At 37.2% G+C, this 27,507-nt stretch overlaps 3 protein-coding genes across 5 annotated transcripts; 2 read left to right on the top strand and 1 right to left on the bottom strand.

The window, feature by feature from the left end:
* Nucleotides 1-6,473: 6,473 nt before the first annotated feature.
* cgref1 (cell growth regulator with EF-hand domain 1) lies at nt 6,474-11,410 on the top strand. Its single transcript, XM_051867555.1, has 6 exons — nt 6,474-6,717; nt 7,025-7,136; nt 7,720-7,779; nt 8,129-8,202; nt 10,386-10,510; nt 10,591-11,410. The coding sequence occupies exons 1-6, from the start codon at nt 6,636-6,638 to the stop codon at nt 10,924-10,926; spliced, it is 789 nt and encodes a 262-aa protein (XP_051723515.1). The 5' UTR covers nt 6,474-6,635; the 3' UTR covers nt 10,927-11,410.
* Nucleotides 11,411-11,784: 374 nt separating this feature from the next.
* Nucleotides 11,785-16,472, bottom strand: ctsba (cathepsin Ba). 2 transcript variants are annotated; one of them, XM_051867553.1, is made up of 10 exons: nt 16,316-16,472; nt 15,131-15,254; nt 14,913-14,998; nt 14,590-14,704; nt 14,381-14,496; nt 13,385-13,470; nt 13,159-13,305; nt 12,586-12,702; nt 12,376-12,504; nt 11,785-12,255 (listed from the first exon to the last, which is right to left on the bottom strand). In XM_051867553.1, exons 2-10 carry the CDS (start codon nt 15,251-15,253, stop codon nt 12,176-12,178), a joined length of 999 nt encoding a protein of 332 aa, XP_051723513.1. In that variant the 5' UTR covers nt 15,254; nt 16,316-16,472; the 3' UTR covers nt 11,785-12,175. The 2 variants fall into 2 exon arrangements, with proteins under 2 accessions (XP_051723513.1, XP_051723514.1); XM_051867554.1 differs by lacking the exons at nt 14,381-14,496; nt 14,913-14,998; nt 15,131-15,254; nt 16,316-16,472 and having other exon boundaries at nt 14,590-14,663.
* Nucleotides 16,473-16,606: 134 nt separating this feature from the next.
* On the top strand, nt 16,607-27,290 carry xkr5b (XK related 5b). Of its 2 annotated transcripts, XM_051867551.1 has the most exons (7): nt 16,607-17,293; nt 17,629-17,815; nt 18,944-19,116; nt 20,519-20,731; nt 20,912-21,081; nt 22,463-22,574; nt 24,858-27,290. In XM_051867551.1, exons 1-7 carry the CDS (start codon nt 17,203-17,205, stop codon nt 25,604-25,606), a joined length of 1,695 nt encoding a protein of 564 aa, XP_051723511.1. In that variant the 5' UTR covers nt 16,607-17,202; the 3' UTR covers nt 25,607-27,290. The 2 variants fall into 2 exon arrangements, with proteins under 2 accessions (XP_051723511.1, XP_051723512.1); XM_051867552.1 differs by lacking the exons at nt 22,463-22,574; nt 24,858-27,290 and adding an exon at nt 22,237-22,423.
* Nucleotides 27,291-27,507: the final 217 nt, after the last annotated feature.

Below are 27,507 nucleotides of genomic sequence, written 5' to 3'. Positions count from 1 at the left end.
TGCCCACAATAAACTAGAAACTAGGGATACACTGATACCACTTTTTCCAGACTGAGCCCGATACAGATACTTTTATTTTTAGCACTATTTCCTTCAGTTATTTTCATGCCTAAAAAAATGTAGGAGCTACTGTTTCTTTCACTGCTCTATCATATTTAAAATTTAATTGAATAGCACAGTATTTAGAGCTGCTCTATTAGGGCTCAATCAGTCAAGAGCAGTGAGTGATTCTCTCTTTGTCTTCTGTTGTTAGCTTAACATTGAGGATGAAGACAGCAGTAGGTTTATTAGGCTGCTGTCACTTTAAAAGCGGCACATATCCAACATACTGTTACACACACGTTTTTTTTTATTCATTTATTTTTATTTATTCTCAACTATTTACATTAACTTAAAGGAACACTCCATTTTTTTTGAAAATAGGCTCATTTTCCAACTCCCCTAGAGTTAAACAGTTGAGTTTTACCGCTTTCGAATCCATTCAGCCGATCTCCGGGTCTGGCGGTACCACTTTTAGCATAGCTTAGCATAGTTCATTGAATCTGATTAGACCATTAGCATCTCGTTCAAAAATGATCAAAGAGTTTCGATATTTTTCCTATTTAAAACTTGACTCTTCTGTAGTTACATCATGTACTAAGACCGACGGAAAATGAAAAGTTGCGATTTTCTAGGCCGATATGGCTAGGAACTATACTCTCATTCCGGCGTAATAATCAAGGAACTTTGCTGCCATACCATGGGTGCAGCAGGCGCAATGATATTACGCAGCGCCTGTGACCCCCTGCTTGCACAGGGAGCGTGCCTTGCAACCATGGAGACATTCGTGAGAGACGCTGCGCAATATCATTGCGCCTGCTGCACAGTTCCTTGATTATTACGCCGGAATGAGAGTATAGTTCCTAGCCATATCGGCCTAGAAAATCGCAACTTTTCATTTTCCGTCGGTCTTAGTACACGATGTAACTACAGAAGAGTCAAGTTTTAAATAGGAAAAATATCGAAACTCTTTGGTCATTTTTGTGTGAGATGCTAACGGTCTAATCAGATTCAATGAACTATGCTAAGCTATGCTAAAAGTGGTACCGCCAGACCCGGAGATCGGCTGAATGGATTCGAAAACGGTAAAACTCAACTGTTTAACTCTAGGGGAGTTGGAAAATGAGCCTATTTTCAAAAAAAGTGGAGTGTTCCTATAAGACATAACCGACTGGTTACTTGCCTATATGGGCATTTTGACATATTTTGTGGGAATTTGTCCGTTCAAGCGCAAGAAGACATGAAAGAGAACTCGATTTAATAGGCTATTCGCGCGCTGTCTGAGAGGCAGCTTTCTGGGCGCACATTTCGGATGTTTACACACACACACACACACAAAAAAAAGATTACTGTACCACCTTCCTGTAACAATGTAGGGAACCACTCCTTACACATAAATCATGTAACAGTTCATGTTTTTAGTTGCACATATGATCTGAATTCAAATGATGCATGTGCTGAGGGTGCGATCAGCAATCAGGAGCATGCAACAGAAGTGCGCTCTCTCTCTCTTTACCGTCAGTTAACGTTAGTAATATGCTCCTCATTTTACTTTCTATGCTATTGCCATATCCAACTGAACTACAAACTTTCCAGCAATGTCTGTAAAAAAAAAAAGGGATGTGCGATCGCTTATCTCTTATCAGCTCAAGCACAGCAGCTATATAGGCATAAATATTTAATCTGTTTAACGTTCTATTAATCTTCACATTACCTTTATAGAGATCCTTCTCTGATATATCCATTCTGCTCTCTGTTTGCTCTGTTGTCAGTGTTTCTTTGTCACAAGCACTGTACATGTTGCGTGGTATCAGTTGTTGGTATCGGAGCATTTTAATGACTACGAGTACATAGGTGCAGTAGCATCCCTACTAAAATCGGGAGTGCAGAGGCGCGTTGTGTGCGCTGAACATGATGGTTATTCTATACTAGTTCTATACTAAATATGAGAATACATTTACTAATTTACTACTTCTCCTGCATCCTATTCTTCTTTAATCCAGAATAGCAACACAGCTGAAAGGTTTGAGCTGCGCCCTCTACTGTACAGGTGTGAACTTTTTTGTTGTTATAAAAACATACAAACAGCCCAGCCCAGATGAGAAAAAGTAACGCAAAAGTATAACGTAATGCATTACTTTCCATTAAAGGTAACTAAGTAATGCAATTAGTTACTTTTTTAGGGTGTAACGCAATATTGTAATGCATTACTTTTAAAAGAAACTTTCCCCAACACTGTATAACAGTATATTAAGTAACACTTTCATACATTTGTGGACGGCTCTTAAAGGGAACCTATTATGCCCCTTTTACAAGATGTAATATAAGTCTCTGGTTTCCCCAGAATGTGTCTGTGATGTTTCAGCTCAAAATACCCCACAGATCATTTTTAAAGCTTGTCAAATTTGCCCCTATTTGGGTGTGAGCAAAAACACGCCTTTTTTGTGTGTGTCCCTTTAAATGCAAATGAGCTGCTGCTCCTGGCCCCCTTTCCAGAAGAGGGCGGAGCTTTAACAGCTCACGCTGCAGTTGCTCAACAACAACAAAGCTGGAGAATCTCACGCAGCCAAAATGACGATTGTCAGTTACGATGTTCAGCCTTACATTGTTCAAACCGGAGTCGGACACTGATGGAGAGACTCAGGAAGAAGGTACAACTTTTAGAATGCAACTGTCGTAACTTTGCCGATGTTGTTTATGCTCAAACAGCAACATTACACACTAACTGAAGTTAAAGAAGTGAAATCATAATCAAGGACCCCTTTAATGGTGTAAAATAGGCTTGTGTTTCCCCTGTCTGCTTATATAGATTTCTTATAGATTAATCAGTCACATGGCATTTACAGCTCAGGTGAGTGACTCAAAATAACCTGGTGGCAGCACTGAGTCCCATGAATAAAGATGATTTCCCATCACACACTTCTGTGGGGTCCTGCACCAGCCACACAAGTGTCATTGAGATGAATGAGAATGCTAACGGATACCTTTCTCCAGGTATAGACCACTTTGTTTGACCCTTTGTGTTAATTAATCATTCCTGGCAACTGTGTTTAATTTGTCATTGTTTGTCGCATTACTTGGCTGTATTAGGCTTTACAAAAATCAAGTATTTAATGGTGAATCTCCACTATAAGATTGTGCTTTAAATATGCAAACATTTTCAAATTACTGTTCATATAAAGTACTGCAGCCATTGACAAAATATGTTCTTGAGATATGTAGCTGTGTAGCATAAATACATTTCTACATCACTACATCAGCAATGTTGGCAATGACCTTTGACCTGATGCTTTTCAGCTGTTGGTTAGACATAACTATAAGGGAAAGCTTGGTTGCTATAGCACTGGATTAGCAGGATTAGCATAAAATTGTCTGTAATGTTTGTGAAAAGACACAATAGCATTTTGGCTGATCTGGCAGTGGGAGAGAACAGATGGTACAGAAAGAAATACATGAAACAGGAGCAGCTGTTATGAAATCGAACACCGTCCACACAACATACACTTGTGAGATTTACATTCGGCTATGAGGAAAGCTGATCAATTTATTATCATGCATGTAACTAACTATCTTATCAAACCAGTGAAAAACAACCTTATCAAATGTTCATTCTAAAAATAGAGCAGCTATGGATTGAGATATGTGCATTATTGCTACATATTACAGACTTGCTACCATGAAGACGCAATCGATTCGAAACATTTGTGTACTCTTGGATGCAATACGAATGATGGCTTTACCTACATGTGCTTCCGACAGAGCACACACTCCCGATGACCCTGTCCTCTACAGAGATCAATCATGAACTAGGCAGATGATATACAATGTGAAGAAATATTCAATCAACATTAGATTTACCTTACAGAATGACTGACTGTGGTAAAGCAAAGGTATTGATTTTTTTCTTGATCAACAACAAGTGAATCGATTACTTCACTAACTCTAAGTGGACTTTTATGATTGGTGTGTGTGTGTGTGTGTGTATGTGTGTGTGCGTGCGTGTTTTTGTGACATATCAGGACACAAATTTTGGGTATGACATAGGTATTACAAGGAGAGGGTGACTTATGAGGACATTACCCCATGTCCCCATTTTTCAAAAGGCTTATAAATCATACAAAATTAGTTTTTTTGAGAAAGTAAAAATATGCACAGTTTTCTGTGATGGGTAGGTTTAGGGGTAGGGTTGGTGTAGGGCGATAGAAAATATGGTTTTACAGTATAAAAACCATTACGCCTATGGAATGTCCCCACAATTCACAAAAACAAACGTGTGTGTGTGTGTGTGTGTGTGTGTGTGTGTGTGTGTGTGTCTACAAATCAAGGTAATACTTTGAAGGAAACTGTTGATGTAGTTGCTGGCTCAGACACATCATGGCTCAATTTGATCAAATTGATGAAGAAAGGAAATCCATAACCTGCAGCAGTTTGATTTCTTTTTCAGCCTTTCTTGCTAAAAGACAAAGAAAATCTGGGACAGACAGAGAGACAGACAGACAGACAGACAGTTAGATAGATAGATAGATAGATAGATAGATAGATAGATAGATAGATAGATAGATAGATAGATAGATAGATAGATAGATAGATAGTTAGATAGATAGATAGATAGATAGATAGATTCACAATGTGACTTAATATCTGCACCCTTTGATTTAATTTACATAAAGTAATTAAATGTGTTTAGGAAAAGAAAAATCACTAAATTGAAAAACGAAAATTTCACCAAAGAGAAAACTGGCTTTCATTGTATTTCTTTGTCATAGCATTTAAAACTGTAGGAACGCCATCATGTGGCAAAACTGTGTAAAACATCTCGCTTATAGTACCGTTTACTCATTTAAAGGGATAGTTCACCCAAAAATGAAAATTGTGTCATCATTTAGTCAACCTCAAGTTGTTCCAAACCTGTATAAATTTCTTTGTTCTGAACACAAAGAAGGATATTTGGAAGAATGTTTGTAATCGAGCAGATCTCGCCCCAAACCTTGAGGGGGAGTAAATTATGACAGAATTTTAAATTTTTCACTCTAAAAATGGCTGGGTTAAAAACAACCTATTTGGCAACCTAGTGCTGGGTAAATATTGGGCAGAACACATGCTGGCTTAAAGTAACCCAGCAAGTTGGGATACACATTTTAACCCAGCAGGTTAGACTGCACACTTTAACCCAAGTTCTGCACATATTGACTAAACGCTGGGCTAATTTTACTTCATTAATGGTTATTGTTTCCATTTCCTTGCAGCAAATGTTATTTATATATTTAATTTAGGCTACAAATTATTGAATTATATAGCCTATATTGCTAATTTAGGAAATGAATGGACATTAAAAAGTTTGAATCAAATAATTTTAATAAAAACATTTAGAAAGTGACAGGGGCAAATGACCATTACTAATCCAGTTTATTCCTGGCAAACCAGCAGTTGGTTACTATAACCCAGCAGGGCTGGGCAGTTTATGAGGGGGTGCATCATTTCCACTGTCAGTGAAATTTAACCCAGCAGTGGGTTGCACACAAAACTACCAAACACTTTGAAAATAACCCAACAAAATGACCCAACAGGCAGAACCCAGCAGTTTGGGGGGAAAAAATAACCCAGCAAATTTTGTGTTGGGTGAACTTGGGTAAACCTATCACTATAATTTTTATTACAGTTTCTTACAGTAATTTCCATTATTAGTTTTATTATTATGCATTGGTGAGTGAGTTTCACTGAGACAGTACCATTGTAGTTGCGTGCCACCTTGTGGCCAAACTGTGCAAAACTTGGACCGTGCGGTTTCTCTGAAGGAATGTGTTGTCTGATAGAGCAAGTGGGTGTAGCTTACGTGGAGCACCTCCTCACTAAACGTCCAGCGAGGAGAAGCGAATGTAATTTGGGCCTAATGGGTGGAGCTAGAACATCCGACCACACCCTGTGTCTAAACTTGGTCCTGGAGGTCCACTGTCCTGCAGAGTTTAGCTCCAACTTACCACAACACACCTGCCTGGAAGTTTCCTGTATGCCTACAAACCTTGATTAGCTGGTTCAGGTGTGATTAAATGGGGTTGGAGCTAAACTTTGCAGGACAGTGGACACCCCTTCCTCAACCCAACCCACAACTCTATCCCTCCACCCCATTAGACGTCCAGAGAGGAGGAGCTGGACGTCATTTGACTCTACAGCACATACCGGTGTGAATGTGTGTTAGTGGATGCGATATACTGAATAACAAACAATCACTGATTTTTAATAAAGCAGTAATGGGCATGTCAGCTGCAGGACTGTATGAAACATTTGCGCAATAAACACTTTTAAACGCAAGAAATAAATTAGACCCTTTCTGCTGATGTACTGCGTTTATGTTCTCAAAAATCTAATACAAGAAATAGCTTTTGCCTACATTTACTAACAGGATCTCCCCAGTAACGGATAAGATACAGCACGTAAGAGGCGGTGCATGCGGAGTTGTAAATGCAGTGTCAGCGACTCTACGTGGCGACGATGGAAAACGGTGGAAGGCGGAATGTGGAGAGCTCGAGGAGGAGCTGATTTGCTGATTTTATCCGGGCCAAGACACGTCCACGGAATCCACGTGTAGCCTGTCACTGATGCAAACATACGGGGCTGTGCTGCTCTTATTAGCCGGGGTGGGTTTCATCATGGAGCGACCGCTAACCGCCGCTGCGAGAGGTACAGTCGCATTTCATTTCTAGCTTTTCTGTTACATCCTTACTGTTTGGTTGTCATTACATTATTATACTATAGCATCCATTAGCACAATGCAACTAAAAAGAGAAGAAGAACACTTCATTGTCGCAGTGTAAGGTCAACTGTCATACTCTTTATAACCGAAAGAATCATATGATGTTTGATTCAAACAGTACATTTAGTAGTTGCTGTATCATTCTTGAATGAGCGATTCCTATAAAGGGCGTATTTGATTCTCTAATGATTCATGAATCGATTCTTCGACCGTCTGGACTTGTTTTGGCGACAGGTGTGCCAAAGCGATCCGGTGGAGCAGTTAATATGATTATAACACGGCTTCTGTTCTTGTTCATCCTCCCTTCACTGAGTCTGTGTGCTCCACAAGCCCAGAAAACACTCAGGTAGGCCGCAATAACGCTATGCTAGTATACTGTACTATACCATACTATACTGCAGTACACCCCCCACCACTCACACACACCCTTAGGCTTTACACTAGCATGTACAGCATGGTGATATTATCAAATATATAGCCTATTGTGAAACACTTTAAATGGTACCATTTTCTCATTTAGATAAAAAATAGACAGAAGAAAAGAAAATGTTATCATTTTTAAAATTGTACTTAAAAATGATTATTATTAGCATTGTTATTATCATTATATATTGGAAAATGTCAAAGTGAAATGCTAAATAAAATATTCTATGTAAATGTAACTAAATAATGTCAGACAAATCAAATGAATTGTTATTGTTAATTATTTTATATTAATAATTATATTAACTAAATTAATTAATGTATAGAGCAGATGCATCATTTTGATTAGGACAGATAGATAGCTCTCCAACTGTACAATATGTCAAGAATCAGTATCTTGGCATTAAGATTTGGCATTAAGAAACATTTGTAAAATTTTTCTTAACACTGGAAAAAAACTTGGCTCTTTTTCCTTCTGATGTTGATGTTTTGTTCTGTTTTCCTAGCGAAGACATCCTTGCACCAGACCTTCCTAATCCTTTTGGGTCCAGCGAAGAAAACCGCAGGTTATCTCTTTTGAATACATCTCTCTGATCTTGCTTTACTGTCTTTAAAACCACCTGATCAAACAAGGTAGTACAGTTGCCCCAAGGTTCAAAGTCCATTTTCACATGAGAGATAATGCTGAAATTTCCACAGCTGACACTGACATGCTGAACAAGCGATAGCTAAAAAAAAAGGTGACAAAAACAAAATGTTTGTTGTGCTTTCTAGCTTATTTTAAAAATGTCAGAACATGTCTCAACATGGAAAAATACTATATGAATTCAGATCCTTGTTCATTTTCCTATATAAATACTGTAATCATTTAAGGCAGAACTAAAGTGGCCAATAATCTTTGATTCTGTATGACAGGCTCCTGCAAAGCTACATTAAGGGCAGCCTGAAGGAAGGACAGACCAGTCCAGAGATGAACACCAGGGAACAAGGTTAATAGTTCATTATTAACATGTTCTCTCAACTGCTTTTATTTCCACTACTCTTTTGTGCTTTTCTATTTTGCATACTCTTGTTGGGTAGATTACTTATAAATCAGTTAATCAGTTACCGATTCCAAATTACATGACAAAAATTGTAGTTAGTAACGTAATTTATTACATTACACGTGTAAATTTTAGGAGGATCTATTGACAGAAATGCAATATAATATACATAACTATGTTTTCAGTGGTGTATACCTTACATAATGAACCGTTATGTTTTTATTATCTTAGAATAAGCCATTTCTATCTACATAGACCGCGGACCCCCTTACATGTTAAGTCACCATTTTGTGCCGACATGTTTCTACAGTAGCCCTAAACGGACAAACTGCTCTACAGAGCGCGTTTGCTTAACTGGCTACTAGGGCTGCACGATATATCGTTTTAGCATCGAAATCGCTATAAATAGTCACATCGCAGGATGTGCGATGTCTAGTATAGGGACTGTTAATCTGTACGGACCAGACACCACGGTTCAAAACGCAGGTGATTTTCTGATTAATTACAAAAAGTTTATCATTTCAACATGTTTTAGGTCCTGTCAGTTTAAACATTCAAGCGATTTTAAACCATTTGAGCGCACGGAGACGTGAAACAGAACTCAATTCTGAACGTGCAATGTGCGCGCGCGCACGCACAGAGAGAGCCGTGCAGACGCACGTGAACACAGCATTCCATTCTCTTCCGCGTTTATTTGTGCCTGAACGAACACATACATGCAGAAAAATAGTTAAAATACATGTAAAAGATCGACTATCCTCGTAAACACCACTGATTATGGCTTAGGTGAACGAAACAACTGAGAAAGAAAACCGGATGTGTGTAACAGTATTTTGGATCCGCGCCGCGCATTCGGTCTTAAAGTGACAGAAGCTCCTGCTGCTTTCTGTCATGAATGTTAATCAAACAAAAGACAAAGAAAAATCATTCTTGTAGCTTTAACACAGATTAATTATATTTAATTTATACAGTGAGGCCTATGCAGCATTATTTTACATTTGCTAATTTAATTTCTGTACCAGAAGACTGTTTTGGGGCGTTCACTTCACAACAGACGCAAATTCGCGTCATGTAAGGGGCTTCTGCCAGGCGGCAGCCTCAATATGTATATATATAGCTCAAATTGAGTATAGAGCGTTTTTTACAACTTAGCAGATTGTCTGAACTCACCAGACTTCATTCGCATCTGGTGTGAACGCACCATTAGACTTACCTGAAAAGCACTATTTATTTAATTTGTATCTTTGTTCTATTATATTTATCTATCTTGTAATTTGTTCATTATTTTCTGCGTATTCACTCACCTACAAAATCATCCCAATGATTCAAGAATGATTAATTCTTTCCAAATAGAGCTATTCAAGTCATCTGGTGATTTTTTTTCATATCGCACATATATCGCAGAAGAACAAAATATCGCAATGTCAGTTTTTTCCAATATCGTGCAGCCCTACTGGCTACTCTCTGCTGTCTCAGGCGACGACATCTTTGTCCTGTGTTGGCCACCGTAGCTTCTCTATATTGTAATTCACAACCTCACCGCTAGATGCTGCTAAAATTTACACACTGCACCTTTAATGTAATATAACGGGACTACTTTTTGATTACTTTTAGATCACTTTTGACCTAACACGTTTATTACATTGATTTGAATAGGATAATCCTGTACCATATTGATGTAAAAATACAAAGAGAAAGAAAATATATTCCATTCTTTATCAAAAACATGAAGTGCATTAAATATGACATTACGTCAGGGTTTTCCAGACTGGGGTTCATGAGTTTAATGAAAAGCTATTAAGTAATTAAACATAATTTTAAATTAATTTTAAAAAGGTAGAATCAATGATTTATGAATAAGTTACTATGATTTTGAGAATAACATTTAATCATGTAATCAATAGAAATTAAATGTAGTCTGATTACGAGTATTTTAAAATGTAATATAATCTAATTACAAGTACTTAATTTTTGGAATCTGATTACGTAATCCAGATTTCATGTAATCAGTTACTACCTAGTAATAACAGTAATAGAGATTTTGTTTGTAATTATGTGTATGTGTGTATATATACACAAACACTTAGGTTTTATAAGCTTATTAATGATTTGTTCTCTTCTTGTCGCAGAAGTGTTCTTCCTTTTCTCCTCGTATGACTATGATAGAAGTGGGCAGATGGATGGCCTTGAACTGATGCAACTTCTGACAGATTTCCTGACTTATCATGAAATCATGCCAAAGTCAACAGATTCCGTGAGTGCTGTTTAGTTTTATCATAATGTTAAAAGTAATCTTTTGAGTTCTTTTACAACTTGAACTCGTTTACATTTTAGGTTGTATCTTTGGTGGACTACATGCTACAAGCTCAAGATCTGAATCAGGATGGACTACTGGCTCCTTCAGAGCTGTTATCTTCATCCACGAATGACCATCAGCAAGAAAACAACTTTATTCCCCCTGATCCACCAGCTGACGAGGCCTTAAATCAAGAGCGAACACATAAGAAATCAGAGGATGGAGATTCTGAAACCCACCAGCAAGATGCAGAGGTCAACCAAGAGTCTGAACATGAGAATGAGATGCCTGCAGATCACAACCAGATACCTGAAAAGTTTGAAGAACAGCATGACCAGCTGCAAGATGATCATCAGGAGCAACAAGAGATGTAATGCCAAATTAAGCATGAAGTGCAACTTTAGAGACTCTATTATTATTAAAGACACGTCTCTTAAACGGATACAAATCAGCCATACATTGGAAACCACTCACCTGCTGCATATACAGTACTGTGACTGATGCATAATTTATTTCTGGATACTAAAAGTTGTTTTGAAAGTCCAAAAGAATGTGTTAATATTAGCATCATTGTACACAAATTGCGAAACAAACCACTGAACTGTACAGAAATTTCTCCATGGAGTTGTGGAATCCAGAAACACAATCATCTGAATTGGTAACTGTTCAACTTATTTTTCCTTTTTGCCGTTCAAACTATGCAAACCCAGAAAGTAAAGCTTTAATTTACTGAGAATTTAATGCAAAAGTCTAGTTGCAGCTAAGATCTAGTAACCATTATTAGGGTTTTGTACCCAATTATGGGCATATTTCTATATTGAACTTATAAACACCTTTGAAATAAACCATTCAATTGGAGGTGGAGAGTACTTTGAGCTTCAGACTAATGGCCAAAATCTTTAGTAAATCCTCTTGTGCTGAAGCAGAAAAACTAAAGGTAGACTGCAAAATTGTCATAAGTGAACAATTAAATGGTGCATTACTGCTTTAAAGTTAATGCAAGTTATACAGTGAAGCTCTGTATTGCACTTCCAGAGAGAAGCTCACTCATGCCCAATTTCCAGTAGATTTCTTATAACCATCAAGCCTCAGTTTTCTGAATTACTATACAATGTGAGAAACCTCACTCATGCCTCCATGTCTGATACCATTTACATTTTCTACCCAAGTGGAAAGAACACCATTTAAGGAAAAAGATGTTGCAAGTGAGCAGCAGTAATGACAAAACATACTTTGGTTTTAATATTTATTACACTTTAGACAAAATCCATTAACAACAAAAGTAAAAATCATTCAACCTAAGCAAAATTTTAAAAAAGTCAAACATACAGGGAAAATGTGGCTTCGAGGCATCAAGTTGTGCTCAAACTATAGACAATGGTCTAAAACTGACTCCAATGACCTGGACTGCACATGTCATGGTGCATGAAAGTGTCACTCCAATAAAAAAAAAAAAACCCACTAAAACAAACCCTGATCGGGAGCCCCGGTCTAAAAAGACTTAAAACTCAATCATTGATTAACAATACTCAACGTATCATGGCCACAGAGGATGGTAGTCAGCTTAAGTTGAAGACATTCGTTCTGAACAGTGCATTTCATTTCAGCTCTCTTCATGCCTTTTTATGGTTGCATCGGGATTCCAGCTACAATTTCAGATTCGATGCCACAGTGGTCCTCACCTCGGAGAATCTTGAAAAATCCTGAAGTGACAAAAGAATAGGGTGGATGAAGCAAACACCTACACATTGTATAAAATCAGCTGGGTAACAAACTGCAGATAAAAGGAACATTTGTCTTCATACTAAATACATGAGCCTTACCATTATCACCCCAGTCAGTGTTCCAGGAGTTAGCAGCAAGCCAGTAGGGGACGCCATTCTCCTCTCCCCAGCCCAGGATCTTAATGGCATGACCACCTAATACAGATCCACTAATGTGCTGATATACACCTATTTAAAACAAATTAATTAACTTTAACTATTCCATACTGCATTAGTGCTTTAGAGACGCATGAATAGATTGAAACCAACCAGATTTATACAGCAGGAAGTCCTCATACACAGTGAAGGCTCCCTCTACTGGGCCGTTCTTGTAGAGTTCTTGCATAATTTCATTCTGATCAGATGGGACACTATAGGACGTCTTTCCTATAATGACAAACAACAGTTCAAGCCATGACTCATGACTAGACATTTTGCAGCTTTCAAAACCATCCCAACTCTAAACCAGCGGTTCTCAAGGAGGTCCGGGCACACCAAGAGGGGCTTAGCAAACTTCTAAAGAGCCTTCAAGATTATGTAATAAATTTAAATAAGCTAAAACAAGACATGTTTTAAATGACTCCCTCAACAACAGTTTCTCTTTAAATAACCAGGGTTTCCAAGGTCTTGGCAAACCTGTAAATATGAGGAAGACCATTTCTAGACCTGGAAAAAGTCATGTAAACTAATCTACAAACACCATGGGCATTTTTATAATGAACATTTATATTAAAAAAAAAAAAAAAAAAAAAGTGAGATTCCTGAAAGTAAATTTTAGTTACTTCAAAACTATGAGTGTCTATAGTAATGCGGTTGAAATGTGACGAACTCATTGGTTTTTACCAAAGTGTTTGTCCTCCTTGTAAGAAGGGCTGTAGCCAGGTTCACAGGACATGTCGCAGTTAGGAGTGTCACCACCCTCTCCGGTACAAGGAGGGCGACTGCCGTTCACATGATGCTCACAGGGTTCAATGGTGTATGGACGACAGCCTAAAAATAAGTCTTGTTAATACACAGTTGAAGCTCCAGGTTTAGACGGTGTTCACTCAAAAGTAAGGTAGACACTAACCAACATGGGAGTTATAGAGTCCACCGCTGACCAGACCCTCAGTGTTCCAGAATTGCCAAGCAGCAGAGGGGTATCCACCATTACATCTGAGATTAAAACACAGACTTAGCATTGTGTGTAGTGTCTCGTAACCATTAAACATGGCATCAAAACAGCATCAAAAACAAACATCAAGGCTGGAATACACTAGAACCTCTGTACAGTCTGGACAAGTCAATGCAAGTTGATGGGGAAAAGAGGGGGGGGTGGGGATTTCAGCCAGTTTAAATAGACCAATTTAATCAAAAATCATGTAGCGTATGATGGGCACAGGTGGAGTTCAGACTTCGATTCCATTCAGTCATATGATATATATATATATATATATATATATATTTTTTTTTTTTTTTTTAATTAAGCCAAATTTTAGAACACATTTTGTCATGAGTTTCTTTGGAATAACCAGGAAGTCTGGTGTGTAATCCTCAGTCATTTATTTTGTCCCTCCTCTGTAACCATTAAAGGCAGCAAATATATGATAACATGTTTAGTGTCTAAAGGATACTAAAACATGTTTTTAAATTCAAAAAGAGGCGTCATGTATTTCAACCTTTATTCAAGCAATGGGGTTAACTAAACATCAGATCACAGAGTCACTGCAGGATGAAGTGACATTGTTTGTGAAGTCTTGTTCTTATAAAATAGATTTTAAAAAATTCATTTTGTACAATTTCACAGGAACAAACAAAAATTAAGCTATCATCCTAAACAGACACGCTGATTTGAAATGACCATTAACTGGTTAATAACGTTGTTTATGTTTGTTAAATATTTTAAATTGGCAGTCAACCAGTCACGAATACAGTGTATGCAAATGTGACACTGATGCATCCAACGCGAGTGAAATCCCCAGTCAGCTGCCATGTCATCTTAGGCAAGTCACTGGCATTCGCTTTTGGATCTCAGGGAGTTTTTCCTGAGGATGTGTCACCAAACATTAAAATATGATGAACTTACCCCATGCCACAGCTGTCACAGCAGGTAAGCAGGTCCTGAGAAGAGATCTCCACACTCACTTTGGCATTGCTGTGGATACATACTCTGTCAGAGATGGCTTCGGCAGCCCCAAATGCCTGTGTAAAACCATGTAAAACCATGAGTAAAGACGCCACAAACACAAATTGCAATCCAAAGTCACACTGTGTGCACCAGAGAGAAGACCTCACCCAGCATGAACCACAAGAGCCCTGGTCTCTGATCTCTTTAAGAGTGGGGCAGTTGGGCCACTGCTCTCTGGCATCAAAGTTTTTGGGGAGCTTGAGGTTATTAGCATACTGTACCCTGGTTAAAAGCAAAGCAAGGTCAGTTAATCAAGACCTAGAAGGCAGAACTGAAAGCAAAAGGTATGAAGAAATCTACATATAGCGAAAAACCACATGACAAAGTAGTCATATGCACACCATGACTGCAAAGCTAACAAGTTGCACTTCCCCGTTTAGCCCCCCCCCCACTCACTTCTTTGTCCCAAACCAAATTCAATTGCACTCACATGACAGGGAGTTTGGGTCCTTTCAGAAAAGTCCCACACAACCTCTTCACATAGCTGTAGTCAACATCACGGAAGTTGTGTCCAGCCTACATGTGAGAAAGAACACCAATAATTGCACATGAGAAAATGCAGTATTAAATAGTTATTCCCAATACCGGCTCAGTCATCCTCACTCGAAAGCAATTTAGAGAGCATCACAGAGTATAACACCATCTTACCATCCAAGTAGTGTTTGCTTTATTGATGAAATTGACCATCTCATGGGAAAGGGGAGCGAGGCGAGGTCGAGCCCAGCTAACTGAAAGGGCCGAGATCACACACAAGAAACCCAACCGCCACATTCTGAAAACCAGAAAACACAATTAAACTCACTTGTATACAGAAAAAAAACACCAAGGAGAGTCAAGTGGTACATCAAGGTCACTTCAGTCTTCAGGTGAAACGGATCACTGACTGCCTATAGTAGTGTCATCTTTAGGCTGCAGTCATGCAGAAGTGAAAGCTCTAGACATTTAAGATATATGTTCAACCACTTAGTGGTTATGGAACAGATGACACACAAGCATTGACCAAGTACTCGGGTAAGAGGTTTAGGCTTTAGGCATCTTATTTATAAAAGGGGCCTCTGACTCTGGTTTAGCAGCAGTTGGGGAACTAAAGTGATTTAAAAAAAACAAAACAAATTACTGACAAAACCTTGACAAATCTGTAGCTGCAATAGTGAAGTGTCTTCACAAATATCCTCATGTTGTACTTCCTCTAACAGGCCTTTACTGACATCAAGTGTGCGTGAGTCAGCGCAATTTACTGGAACAACTTGCTGATTAACAGAAAACCAGCGGCTTGAACTAGCTGCAAGAGATACTAACACGGTCAGAAGCTAACTATGTAGTGAAGAATGTTAATATGAAATATTGTTTGCTGCATTTGAGGATTTCCATTTTAAGATGTGCAAAATCAAACTGTTTGATGTTGTTCATGTTTGATACCTAATACTACTGTGTCTGTAAGAAAACTAGCAGTGTAATATCAACTAGAGGTACTGAAGCGTTCCCATGTTTAAAAAAAAAAGCAGCTCTGGTTTCCATTTTTCATACTTTCGTATTTAACCGCAGGCCTTGTTTACATAAACCAACAGTTAATCCATATTTTAAAGTCAAAGGAAGAAGCCAGTAAGCCTTTGCTCTTATATTTGATAACAGACCAGGAAATGCCCTTGCACAGATAAAGATAGTCATGTTATTCCATGATAAATGTTTTCCTTGATAATTTTTGTATAAGTTAAGATACGCTGCTGTATCGCCATGACCTTTTTGAATATCTCCTTGGAAGGCAAATTAAAGAAAAATCAAACACATTTTAATGATTTAAACGCAGATTTTTAATAAATATACTAGTCTTACCTGTCGTTTGTCTGCTGGCAGTTGTACTCACTTAGAAACGTGTGTCTCGCTCCCCAAAACTTCCACTGAGCGGAAATAAACAACAGGAGAAGAGCACGCTGATGGCTATATAGAGCAACGGCAGATCACGTGATAAGTCATGTGCTCGTGGGTCTGCTGACTCTGACGTAATCTAATCTGTTTGTTTAAGCAATCACAGTACTGTTGTGTTTATTTATTTTATATGTAAATGTGATGAATAGTATGAAAGCCAATTTCCACCACATAAGAAAAAAAATAATGCTTTGGTTAATCATGACATAAAGTCGAATTTGTGAGAGAAAAAGTCATATTATGACATAAAAGTCATAATAAAAATGACATTTTTTGACATAATGTCGATTTTCTATATCACAATTATGACTTTAACGTCATAATTTCTATTTTTTTTCTGTCATAATTTCGATTTATCTCATAATGTCGAGTTTTTATATCACAATTATGACTTTAATGTCATAATTTCTAATTTTATCTCATAATTATGATTTTCTTTCTCTCATAATTTTGAAGTCATACACGTGTGTAAATATATTAATGAAAAATATTTGAGATTTAAATTATTTCTCTTGAAAGAGTTTTTTTTTTTTTTTGTCTGATATTTTTTCAGTTGGGTTTTACATTTTAGTTTATCAAACAGTAATTTGTTAGTTATGAACGAAGCTGTTTTGAACGGTTTTATATTTGCTCGGTGTGTGACGTCACATTGAGCGGCAGCCTCCAAAAACGGATCAGAAAGACTCAAGAATCACACAAAGCGCACCCCATTTAGCGCAGAAGAAGAGTACTGTCCGTGAATAACTGAATACCCCAAACTTTGAGAAAAATAAGACCGTATAGTGCAAGCAACGATGCAGAATCGAAAGGGAAGTGCGGTCATGTGGAGTCACGTATGTCTCTACTCTTTTTCAGGAGTCATTGTTTTATTGGAGAAAGCGGCACGTAAGTTGTTTTCCGTTGAACCATTCGTTCCCAAACCGCTATCTGTGCTTACTAAACATATTTGGCAACTACACTGGCATGTGAATGTGGTTTTTGCCTGTTCTGACTTGTTTTATTATGAGTTCTGTTTTGTTTCGGCACATTATTGCTGCAATGCTGCCATGGTTTCACTGCATTTGAGCGCCTTTTTCATGAATGGCGAGTAGGGGGCGTGTTCTTTCACACAGCTGCTTTACATCAGAGACAGAGCCCGAGAAGAAAGAGAAAGACTGCACTAACAAATCAAAATCAAAATGGAATTTGTTGTCTGACTTTTTTGTCGTTTATGTCATCAGTTGTACTGTGCTTCACGCACTACCTCTGGACGGGAAAAGAGCTGCTGGCCTGGTTGACGCTGGGTCTGTGTTGGCCTGTCACGGCTGTGCAGCTGCTCAGTCTGAAGTGGTACAACATTACTGATGCAGAAAGATGCAAGCCATCACTCATTCTTGTGCACTGCCTGCATCTGGGCATCTATCACAGGTCAAAACACTATATTATTTAGAGATGCTTTAATTCAGTTATTAATAAAGAGTGAGGTGGGAAACTAGTAAATTACTGTACAATATAATGACAGTGACACTGTATAATCCGGTGAATTCTTAAAAAAATCTCTAGGCCACATTTCATTAAAAAAATAATTCTGCATAAAAAAAAAAAAGAAAATTCAGCATAAATAAAATGAGGCATATTTTTAAGACCATTACATTTATTTTGCATTGTGACAATTAAAGATTTTTCCTCAAATTTTCATATTCTTTGGTTTTTAACCATTTAAAAAAAAAAAAATCAATATTTTTGTAATTTCCATTATTCTCAACTCTGAGTTTCATTACCGTTTTTTGTACTATATTATATTAGTACAATGATATATTAAGATATTTAAGCATAAATAAAACATACTGTAACATTCAAATAATGTTAACTTTATTTTAATAATGTTATTTTTCAGTATAATAACACAACAGTAATGATAATGAAAAAAAAATGGTTACTTGTCATTAAAATGTCATGGGAAAAAAATCTTAATAGTCTTAAAAAAAGTGACAGTAAAGAGTAAAATACATTTATATTGTTTCAATAGATTTCTATTTTAAATAAATGCTTTTGAACTTTCTATTCATTCATATTCATACTTTCTATACTATTCAAAGAATCCTGATCAAAAGATGTATCACGTTTTTCACAAAAATATTTTTAATAATTGTTAATAATAATATATGTTTCTTGAGCAGCAAATCAGCATATAAAAACGATTTCTGAAGGATCATGTGACACTGAAGACTTGAGTAATGATGCTGAAAATACAGCTTTATCATCAAAGGATTACTATTTTAAAATAAAATAGAAAACAGTTATTTTAAATTGTAAAAATATTTCACAGTATTACTGTTTTTACTGTATTAGTTTTAATTAAATAAATGCTGCTATGGTGAACATAAGAAACGTCAAACAACAATAAATCTTACAGACCCCAAACTTTTGGACAGTAGTGTAATTTATTATTTCTTTCTTTTAATTTGTGGGTGAAATATGACTTTTGCATGTTCATGACAGGTGGATTCACCCAGTGATGTTTCTAAGATGTGTGTATCTGTTTTATATTTGCAGGTTATGGAGCTGCATGAAGTCTGAAGGTGGGCAGCTTAAGTTTGGTGCATTACTAATGCAGCAGGCTGATGTGTCTGCTCTGTGTCTGATCGAGGCTTTGACGCTCAGCCTTCCTCAGAGTCTACTGCAGACCTACAGTTTATTCACGCTTCACCCTGGCTTTCTGTCACCAGGTATGTGACTTCCCACAAAGTGAACTAGCTTCACGTCAACCGCTTTCTGTGGAAGTAATAAAATATGTCAGTGGTTATGACTGAATGAGTCAATGAGAAATAAAAAAAGTTTATTAAATGCTATCTGGTGTGCTTATGTAAATGGTGTTATGGTAACATAGTTCTTAGACATACTATGTTACTATGTAACTGTGAATTAAGCTGTGTCTCATTTCGAAGGCATACGTCATGAAGGATGTCTTATTTGAGAACAGTAACCATTATAAAATTGACCGTTATTCCTAGTGAAACGTTTCTTAAAGGGATAGTTCACCCAAGAATGAAAATTTTGTCGTTGTTCACTCACCCTCATGTTGTTCCAAACCTGTATGAGTTTCTTTCTTCTGTTGAACACAAAAGAAGATATTTTAAAGATTGCTGGTAACCAGACAGTTGATGGTAGCCATTGACTTCCATAGTGTATTTTTCCTACTATGGAAGTCACTGGCTATCGTCAACTGTCTGGTTACCAACATTCTTTAAAATATCTTCTGTTTAGTGTGCACACTAAATGCTTTTCATAGGGTGTGTTCGCACTAGTTTGGTTCTCTTGGTTTGTTTGGTCTGTACCAAACAAGAAAATGATACATTTAGTCCTGGTTCACTTAGCGTTCACACTGTCACTTCTAACACCGAACCTACCAAATGTGAACATAAAGGGTTAGTTCACCCAAAAATGAAAATTATGCCATAATTTACTCACCCTCAAGTCATCCTAGGTGTATATACAAACACAATCTGAGTTATATTAAAAAACATCCTGGCTCTTCCAAGCTTTATAATGGGAGTGAATGGTACCTAAGATTGTGAAGCCCAAAAAAAAGCGCATCCATCCATCATAAAACTAAACCATACGGCTCCTGGGTGAACTATCCCTTCAAGCCTCGTTCAGACTGTCAGTCCAAATCCAATTTTTGTGCATATCCGATTGAAATCAGATCAGATATAGCAAGTGTGAACAGCATTCATTCATATGTGGTTTGAAAATTATTCAAATCGCATCTCTGGAAATCCGTTTCAGTCTGACTGTTCTGATCGGATTTCACATTGTCTACACATATTCATGTTGAAAATAAGACAACATGTATGCAAACCCCTCCATGTTGCGCTTGTTGTTTTTGGCATATACCTACCAACGCAACATCATTGCCATAGAAACCAATGCAGATATTCCGGAAATCATGTGGAAAAAGAGTGGCATGGGACACACAAATCGGATCTGAATAGTGGCAATACACAATGTGGATGTCAGTCGTTTTAGACTAGATTCCAATCGGATACACAAATAATCGGATTTGGACTGAGAGTGTAAACGTAGCCGGACTCACAGGAAACAGTTTATTCCCTGAACCTCTTTTTACAGTGGCTTTATGTGTCGGGCTGAGTCTGCTGAATGTGTCCTGGTTTCTGGTCCTGTTCAGCCATTCATGCTTTCTGCTCCGTCCTGGACACCTGCACATGACTCCTGCTGCAATGCTGTGCCAGCTCATATGGAGAGGGGGCATGCTGGGTGCCAGGGTGGCCAGCCTTATGTTCTTCTGCAGTGCGTTTCACTGGTGGTTCTCTGGAGTCGTGGGTGAGTCAAGCCTTGTGATTTTGTGTAGACAAATCCTTACACACAAAAGCCTTCACAGTTAGTTTGCATGACAGTCTTGAGTGCTTTACGGTAATTTGTCATTGCCCAACTCTTACCTGGAAAAGGATGATTTGTTAATAAATGGCTGCTTTGTTATTGTCTTTTTAAATCCCTGCTCAGGTTTCCACTGGCTCATTATGACATTCTGGCAAGTGTCCCAGCAGACAGACATCTGCATTAACCGTAGTTCCTGGCGTCTCTTCAACTTAATCTTGGGGGCTATGCATGTTTTCCTGTTCCTTAATGTTAAAGACGGTCCCTCGCGGTACCGCATGACTGGGTTCTATTTGGTAAGTTTCTCTGCACAGCAGTGTTATTTTTTTTTTATTTATATCTTATTATAGTATTTATTAACCTGTTAGTTTTCCACTGTACCGCCCGCGGTACACGTACCTTTCAAAAAAGACCAAAACCATGCATAAACTCCAAATGGTTCAAGAACATGCAATTTACTTTGTGTATGCCTTTTTAGGTGTTTTAGGCAAATTTTGCAGGAATGCTAAGTGGTTAACCCTCTGGTGCTGTTGGGTCATTTTTGACCAAAAAAAAGTTTACGTTTTGTTTTTTTAGAATTTTTTACTTCACCGGAATGGTACGAAACTTGGCAAAGGTTTGGCTGTGTGAACACACACACACACACACACACACACACACACACACACACACACACACACAAAATCATGGACATGATTCAAAAAGGTTAAATTGTCCTGAAAAAAAGCCACTCTTGTATTGTTTGCGGTCAAAAATGATTGGAAATGAAAGGGAGATGAATTTCATCTACTGGAAACATTTGGTTCTGTGCAGAAACAAATTCTTACTGAAAGCTCATTTTTTGATATATCAACCTCAAATGTGGAACACAGCTTGATTAGATTTATGGCTTTGATTTTGGAATATATATATATAATCTGCCAAGTGTCGAGACCAAACTTTCACAAAGTCTGTGCTCCAAAGCATTCAAGATTTATGCTCAAAAAGTGAAAAAATGGATTATAACTATTGCATAAATATAATTTAGTACCATAAAATCCCCTAAAAATACAAAATAATAAATAAAAAACATTATTGAACTAAAATATAGTACAAACATTTAATTGAAATAAAAAAATTTGGTAATTTTTGATCGACATGCGAACAGCACCAGAGGGTTAATAATAGTTTGAATTAGCTTTTATTGTTATATATTCAGTTTTGATTTTACTTCTAGCTTTTAGTAATTTTGTTATGTGTTTTTGTCTTTTTTTTTATTTTAATTAATTGATTTTTTTTTTTTTTTTTAGCTTTAATTTATTTTTTATTTCAGTTCAACTTAAACTTTTGCAGTTTCTAATTATTTAATTTCATTAATATTTTTATTAATTTAAAAAAGAATATTAAAAAATACTATAATTTTAATTAATAAATTGTAATAATTTTAATTTTAGTAACTGCTGCTCTCTCAGTAATAGATGTGAATGGTGAAATCGGCAGAATATTGTGAAAAATATTTGGAAAACTGTCCTGACCAATTCCTGAAAGTGTGTGAAATGCTGCAAGGTTGTGTTCACTTTTATGCTGATAACCATTTTAGACAATGAATCTTCTCTCATGAACAATAGCTCACATCTTTGTTTTTTTATTGTTTATTGATTTCAAAGATCATTGATCCACAGTTTCTATCTTTTGTAGTTAATGTTGCTGGAGAACACGTTCCTTCTGCTTCTGGCGTCGGACTCGCTCAGGAAGCCTTCATGGGACAGCATGAGTATTCCTGTGGCTGTCTTATGCAGCTTCTTTATCGGTAAACATTAGAGATGCATTGATATTAAAAAATGCCTTATATTGATAATTTTTTTCACGTTATGGCCAATAGCCTTTAAATGCCTATTATTATAATACTACTATTTTGTCTAAATAAATTAAAAAGAAAACAAAAAAACTGAAATCAGTTGTTTAAAATGCCACAAGTGAATTTAGGCATCACAGCCTTATAATGCACAGTATGAAAAATTGGTATTCATTTTGAGATTTACTAAAGATTAAATTTAACATTATTCTTAAATAAAGATTGCCGTTAGATGATCTGAATGAAAAAATAGAGGAAATGAGCATGCAAAATTATATTTCCAGTACAGATACTTATAAAAGGGTCCTATTATGCTTTATTTACATTTTCAACTTTCTTTAGTGTGTAATGTTGCTGTTTGAGTATGAAAAAGGTCTGCAAAGAGCACAAAAGAGCACTAAAAAAGCACAAAGTCCACTTCAGGGAGTTTCTGAACTCCCTGAAACACCTCCATTGTAGTCTTCTTCCGGAAAAGTACACGTCACAATATTCCTCATTCAAATAATTCCCGCCCAAGGCATACGTAAAAAAAAAGGGGACGAGACCTGGTTGAGTTGCGTTAGTGGTGTGTTGAAACTTAAGGTTATGGTAAGAACATTTCCTAAACACACTTGAAGCGGTTGACCAATCACAACACACTAGTTCTGCTGACCGGAAACTAAAGACCAGAACAGGGGTGCATTTCCCAAAAGCATCGTTAGCCAACTATGGTCGCAAGTTCAGTCGTTAACCATAGTTCCAACAAACATTCGCAAACCACATCGCAAACTTACGTGGTTGGAACTACAGCTCTCGAGCTGTGGTTAGAAGCACAGTTATTTGTAAAATGACACGTGGACTTAAATAGACAGGGTTCCCATGGATCCTTAAAAGTCTTACAAGGGCTTTTCACACTGTGCTGAACCCCGGGTTATTGTCGTTCTAAACACCGCTTTTAACCCTGGGTAAAGGAATGTTTCACACTTGTAATTCAGAAGCGGGGTTAGCACCACTTTTTACCCTGGGTTTTGAAACCGTACTCTGGAGCAGGGTTAGCAGCGCTTTTGCTGTGTTAACCCAGCATTGCAGTGCCAAACTTGTAATTGCCAAACACTGACACCGCAAATATGCAAATTAGAACGTTAACCCAAGGTTTAGGAATGTAAAATGTGAAACGTCGGTTTATGAATACCCAGGTTTAATCAATAACCCCGGGTAAATTATGAGCAGTGTGAAACGTGAAGCAAGATAACCCAGGATTCAATTTACCCGGGGTTTAGAATGAGCCAGGGTTAACTATTTCAAGTGTGAAAAGCCCTTTTTTAAGACTTTTAATGACCATAAATTTAAAAAATCAAATTTAATACCTTTCACGCTTGAAATAGTTAACCCTGGGTCATTTGGGTTAACGTTCTTTTTTGCATATTTGCAGTGTCAGTGTCATTGATTGGATAAATGCAGCACGTGACCTGTTTACCAAGCTCTAGCATTGCGCATCCTGTATTGCCAACTGTAATATCAAGTTTATACTGAATTGACATTTTGGACTATTAAGGTAAGAATGAAACAGTCTCTTCTTCACAAGCAGTGTTTCTGTGACTGTCTAAAGCACGTGAATATGAGGCACGCTATTGGTTATCCGTTGCTAAGCATCTAGTCTTAACATTCTAACACTGCATAGTTTCACATTGTACAGGTTTGGCAGCGCAACGCAGGGTTAACACCGCAAAAGTGGTGCTAACCCTGCTCCAGAGCAGAGTTTCATAATGGCGAGTAAAAAGCGGTGCTAACCCCGCATCTAAATTACAAGTGAAATGCTCCTTTACCCAGGGTTAAAAGCGATGTTTAGAATGACGATAACCAAGGGTTAAGCACAGTGTGAAAAGCCCCTAAAGAGGTCGTAAATTTTAGATGACATTTTGACACACTTATCAAATTAAAAATATCTAATATAGTGTTATATGATTTTTATTATTCTTTATTTTTGCGTAAATTTGAATTTGCTTGTTCATGTGACAGTTCACGGCATTTACGACAGCGTATTAACTGTTACATACTTGTTTTTTGAACATGCAAGCATGAAAACCTATTCTAGTAAAGCCCAAAAACATAATAGGTCCCCTTTAACAAACATTATATCATCTGATAACCAATATGATCTCAATATATTGTGCATTTCTAGAAATCACTTTTTCTAATAAAAAAAAATAAACATAAAAAGCTGACAATTATAATGTTCTCTGTTCTCTATTTTTCTAGGTGTCATTTTTGTTGTTCTTTACTACCGATTTCTTCATCCAAAATCCACTGAGATCCTCCAGAGTCTGAGACTCCAAATGAGCTTGACAACAGTTGACAGAACAACGGATGGAGACTGCAAGGACACGACACTTGAATCCTCCACACACAATCATGGCACTTTCTCAGTGACCGATTTTGCTTCTGTGAAACATGCAGGAGGCTGTTCTGATCAGCCTCTAGAGGGCGACTGGCACCATCATCGTATGTTAATACACCTGGCTCTTAAAACTGGAAACACAGACAAGATCAACTGCCTTTATGGAGACAGAGGGCTTTCAGTCATCCTTGGGAATGATGATGCACCTGACACAGACTCTGGAGGGAACTGTTGTAACCAGCCCTCAGTGGAAGCAGGTGAACGATCTGAAAGCTGTCCGGTTGAAAACAGAGAGGGGTTTTCTGGTGCTGAAGTCAGACAGCAGTCTCCAGAGAAGGGTGGGGTGTATGACACCTGTCCCGCAGACTGCAGTAGTACTGTTTACTTCAGTGCAGAACCCCACTCCTCTTATAGTGTTGGCGATTCTACCTTAGATAAAGAGAATATGGCTGTGATCAGTCCCATTATGAATGGAGCTGCACTGATCTTGACTGCTAAACAGCTGTTAAACAGGAACCCATGTTATACCTCAACTCCAATACCAGACCTCAAAACAATGCACAGTACAAGTCCTCGATTAGCAGGGGCTCGAAGACAGGTACATTTTTAATATTAAAACAGGCATACTATAAAAACGTGAATTATTTGGGATAAAGCTAGTAAACATTATCTGTTTATTATTGGCACATATTATAACCACTATAAGCTGCTGATCTATATATCTGTAGTTTGGTACATTTAGTTATAAGCTTAGTGAATTAAAACCGGTTTACATTTATTACTATTAAGTTACAGATTTTACTTGCTGCTCTTTTTTTCCATCTGTTTTACCATAATGTTTGATACATTTTTATGATTTATGTATATTTTTTAATGTCTAATTTTATGTTTCATGTGTATTTTATATATATATATATATATATATTATCAGGTACATGTGTGTAAAGGGAAGACACTCTATTTTAAAATAATTGTATTTTGATTAAGCTGTGGAGAAAAAAAGTTTTTTATATATAATTTTATAGTTCAGTGTCGAAATAAGGCGTTTGGTCCTGAAAAAAATCGTTAAAGGTACTCTATGTAACGTCCCCCCAAAAGTAATCAAATAGTCAATACATCTATCCTTTCAAAACATGTTTTTGTCTCACCCTGATTCACTATAGTAAGTGTTTATATTTTTGACCTGACGGGATGGTTTTCGCGGGAAATTGCGTACGTACGGCACTCGCCGTGAAAAGTTGCTCTGGCTGCTTTGACGCTTGTATGGAGTGGGAGAGGAATAGGTTGACATGGTGCGCGCTTAAATCTCTAACCTCCGGGGAATTACCCGTTAAAAAAAACGCCGGACAAAGGAGTACGCCTGGCAAAAAGAGAAAGCGACATAGCTCGTTATAAAACGAGAATGGCTTGTGAGAACAGGGATGTGAAATGTTGTAAAAGCGACGTCGAGATGGCGTTTTTATTACTCCACAGGTTAGTAAGGTATTTTATTGAACAGATAAATTGCCATATGTAGCTCTCTAACATTGTAAAGCATTGTGAAAAGTCATTTAATTATGGTTATTGTAGCGCTGTGCTTAAGTTTATTTTCAAGGTACTCTGTCTATTAATGGGTATAGATACAGTAACGCCCTCAGCTAGTCAGGCTTGAGATTATTTACATTTAAATTGTTTACATCTCTTAAACCTCAATGTTTTATGAGCAGTTGGATAACCATATTCATCCACACAGTCACGCAGAGGTGAAGCACAACCAAAACAATGTTCTTCCGCAGAATGCACGCAGTTTTTTTTTTTTTAACCGCTATAGGGCCAAAAGTGTACATTTAAAACTACTAAAAATCTGCCTTTTGCTTTTTAGAATTTCCTATTTTGTTTTCATTTGTATACTAATATAAATCATGGTCTTGTACCATTAAAGGGTTAGTTCAACCGAAAATGAAATTTTTGTTAATTATAGCCTACTCACTCTCATGTCGTTCCAAACCAGTAAGACCTTATCTTTTATCTCCCATGGAAAGCAACGAAATTTCAACATTCAAGTGAAGAGAAGTAGTAAAGACATCATTAAAGTAGTCCACTGTGGACTGTCCACGTGACTACAGCGGTTTAACCTTAATGTTATGAGGCGACGAGAATACTTTTTGTGCAAAAAAAAAAACAACAAAAAAACGACTTTAATAATTTCTTGTCAGACTCCTACACAGTTGACGCATTGTAGCGCTTCAGTGTTTATGTCCAAATGCCAGCTTTGAATTTCATTTTTCGGTGAACTAACCCTTTAAATGCTACTTAATAGATTTCCATATTTTTTCTTTGTTCAGTCATCTAAACAGTTAAGACTATAAAAGCTTATTAGGTAGCCTACATATTCTTTCTCCGTTCTTTCTGCCCATCTACTCATTTACATGTCCTAATATGGGAATAAAAATCTTTCAAATGTATATTGGATTCTGTCATAACACCTGTTCTCATTAGACAGCAGAGGGCGCTAATACATTCAGTAAGGGT

This window comes from Ctenopharyngodon idella, chromosome 17 (genome assembly GCF_019924925.1).
Source record: "Ctenopharyngodon idella isolate HZGC_01 chromosome 17, HZGC01, whole genome shotgun sequence".
NCBI lineage: Eukaryota > Metazoa > Chordata > Actinopteri > Cypriniformes > Xenocyprididae > Ctenopharyngodon > Ctenopharyngodon idella.
This window is presented reverse-complemented; position numbering and strand designations above follow the sequence as displayed.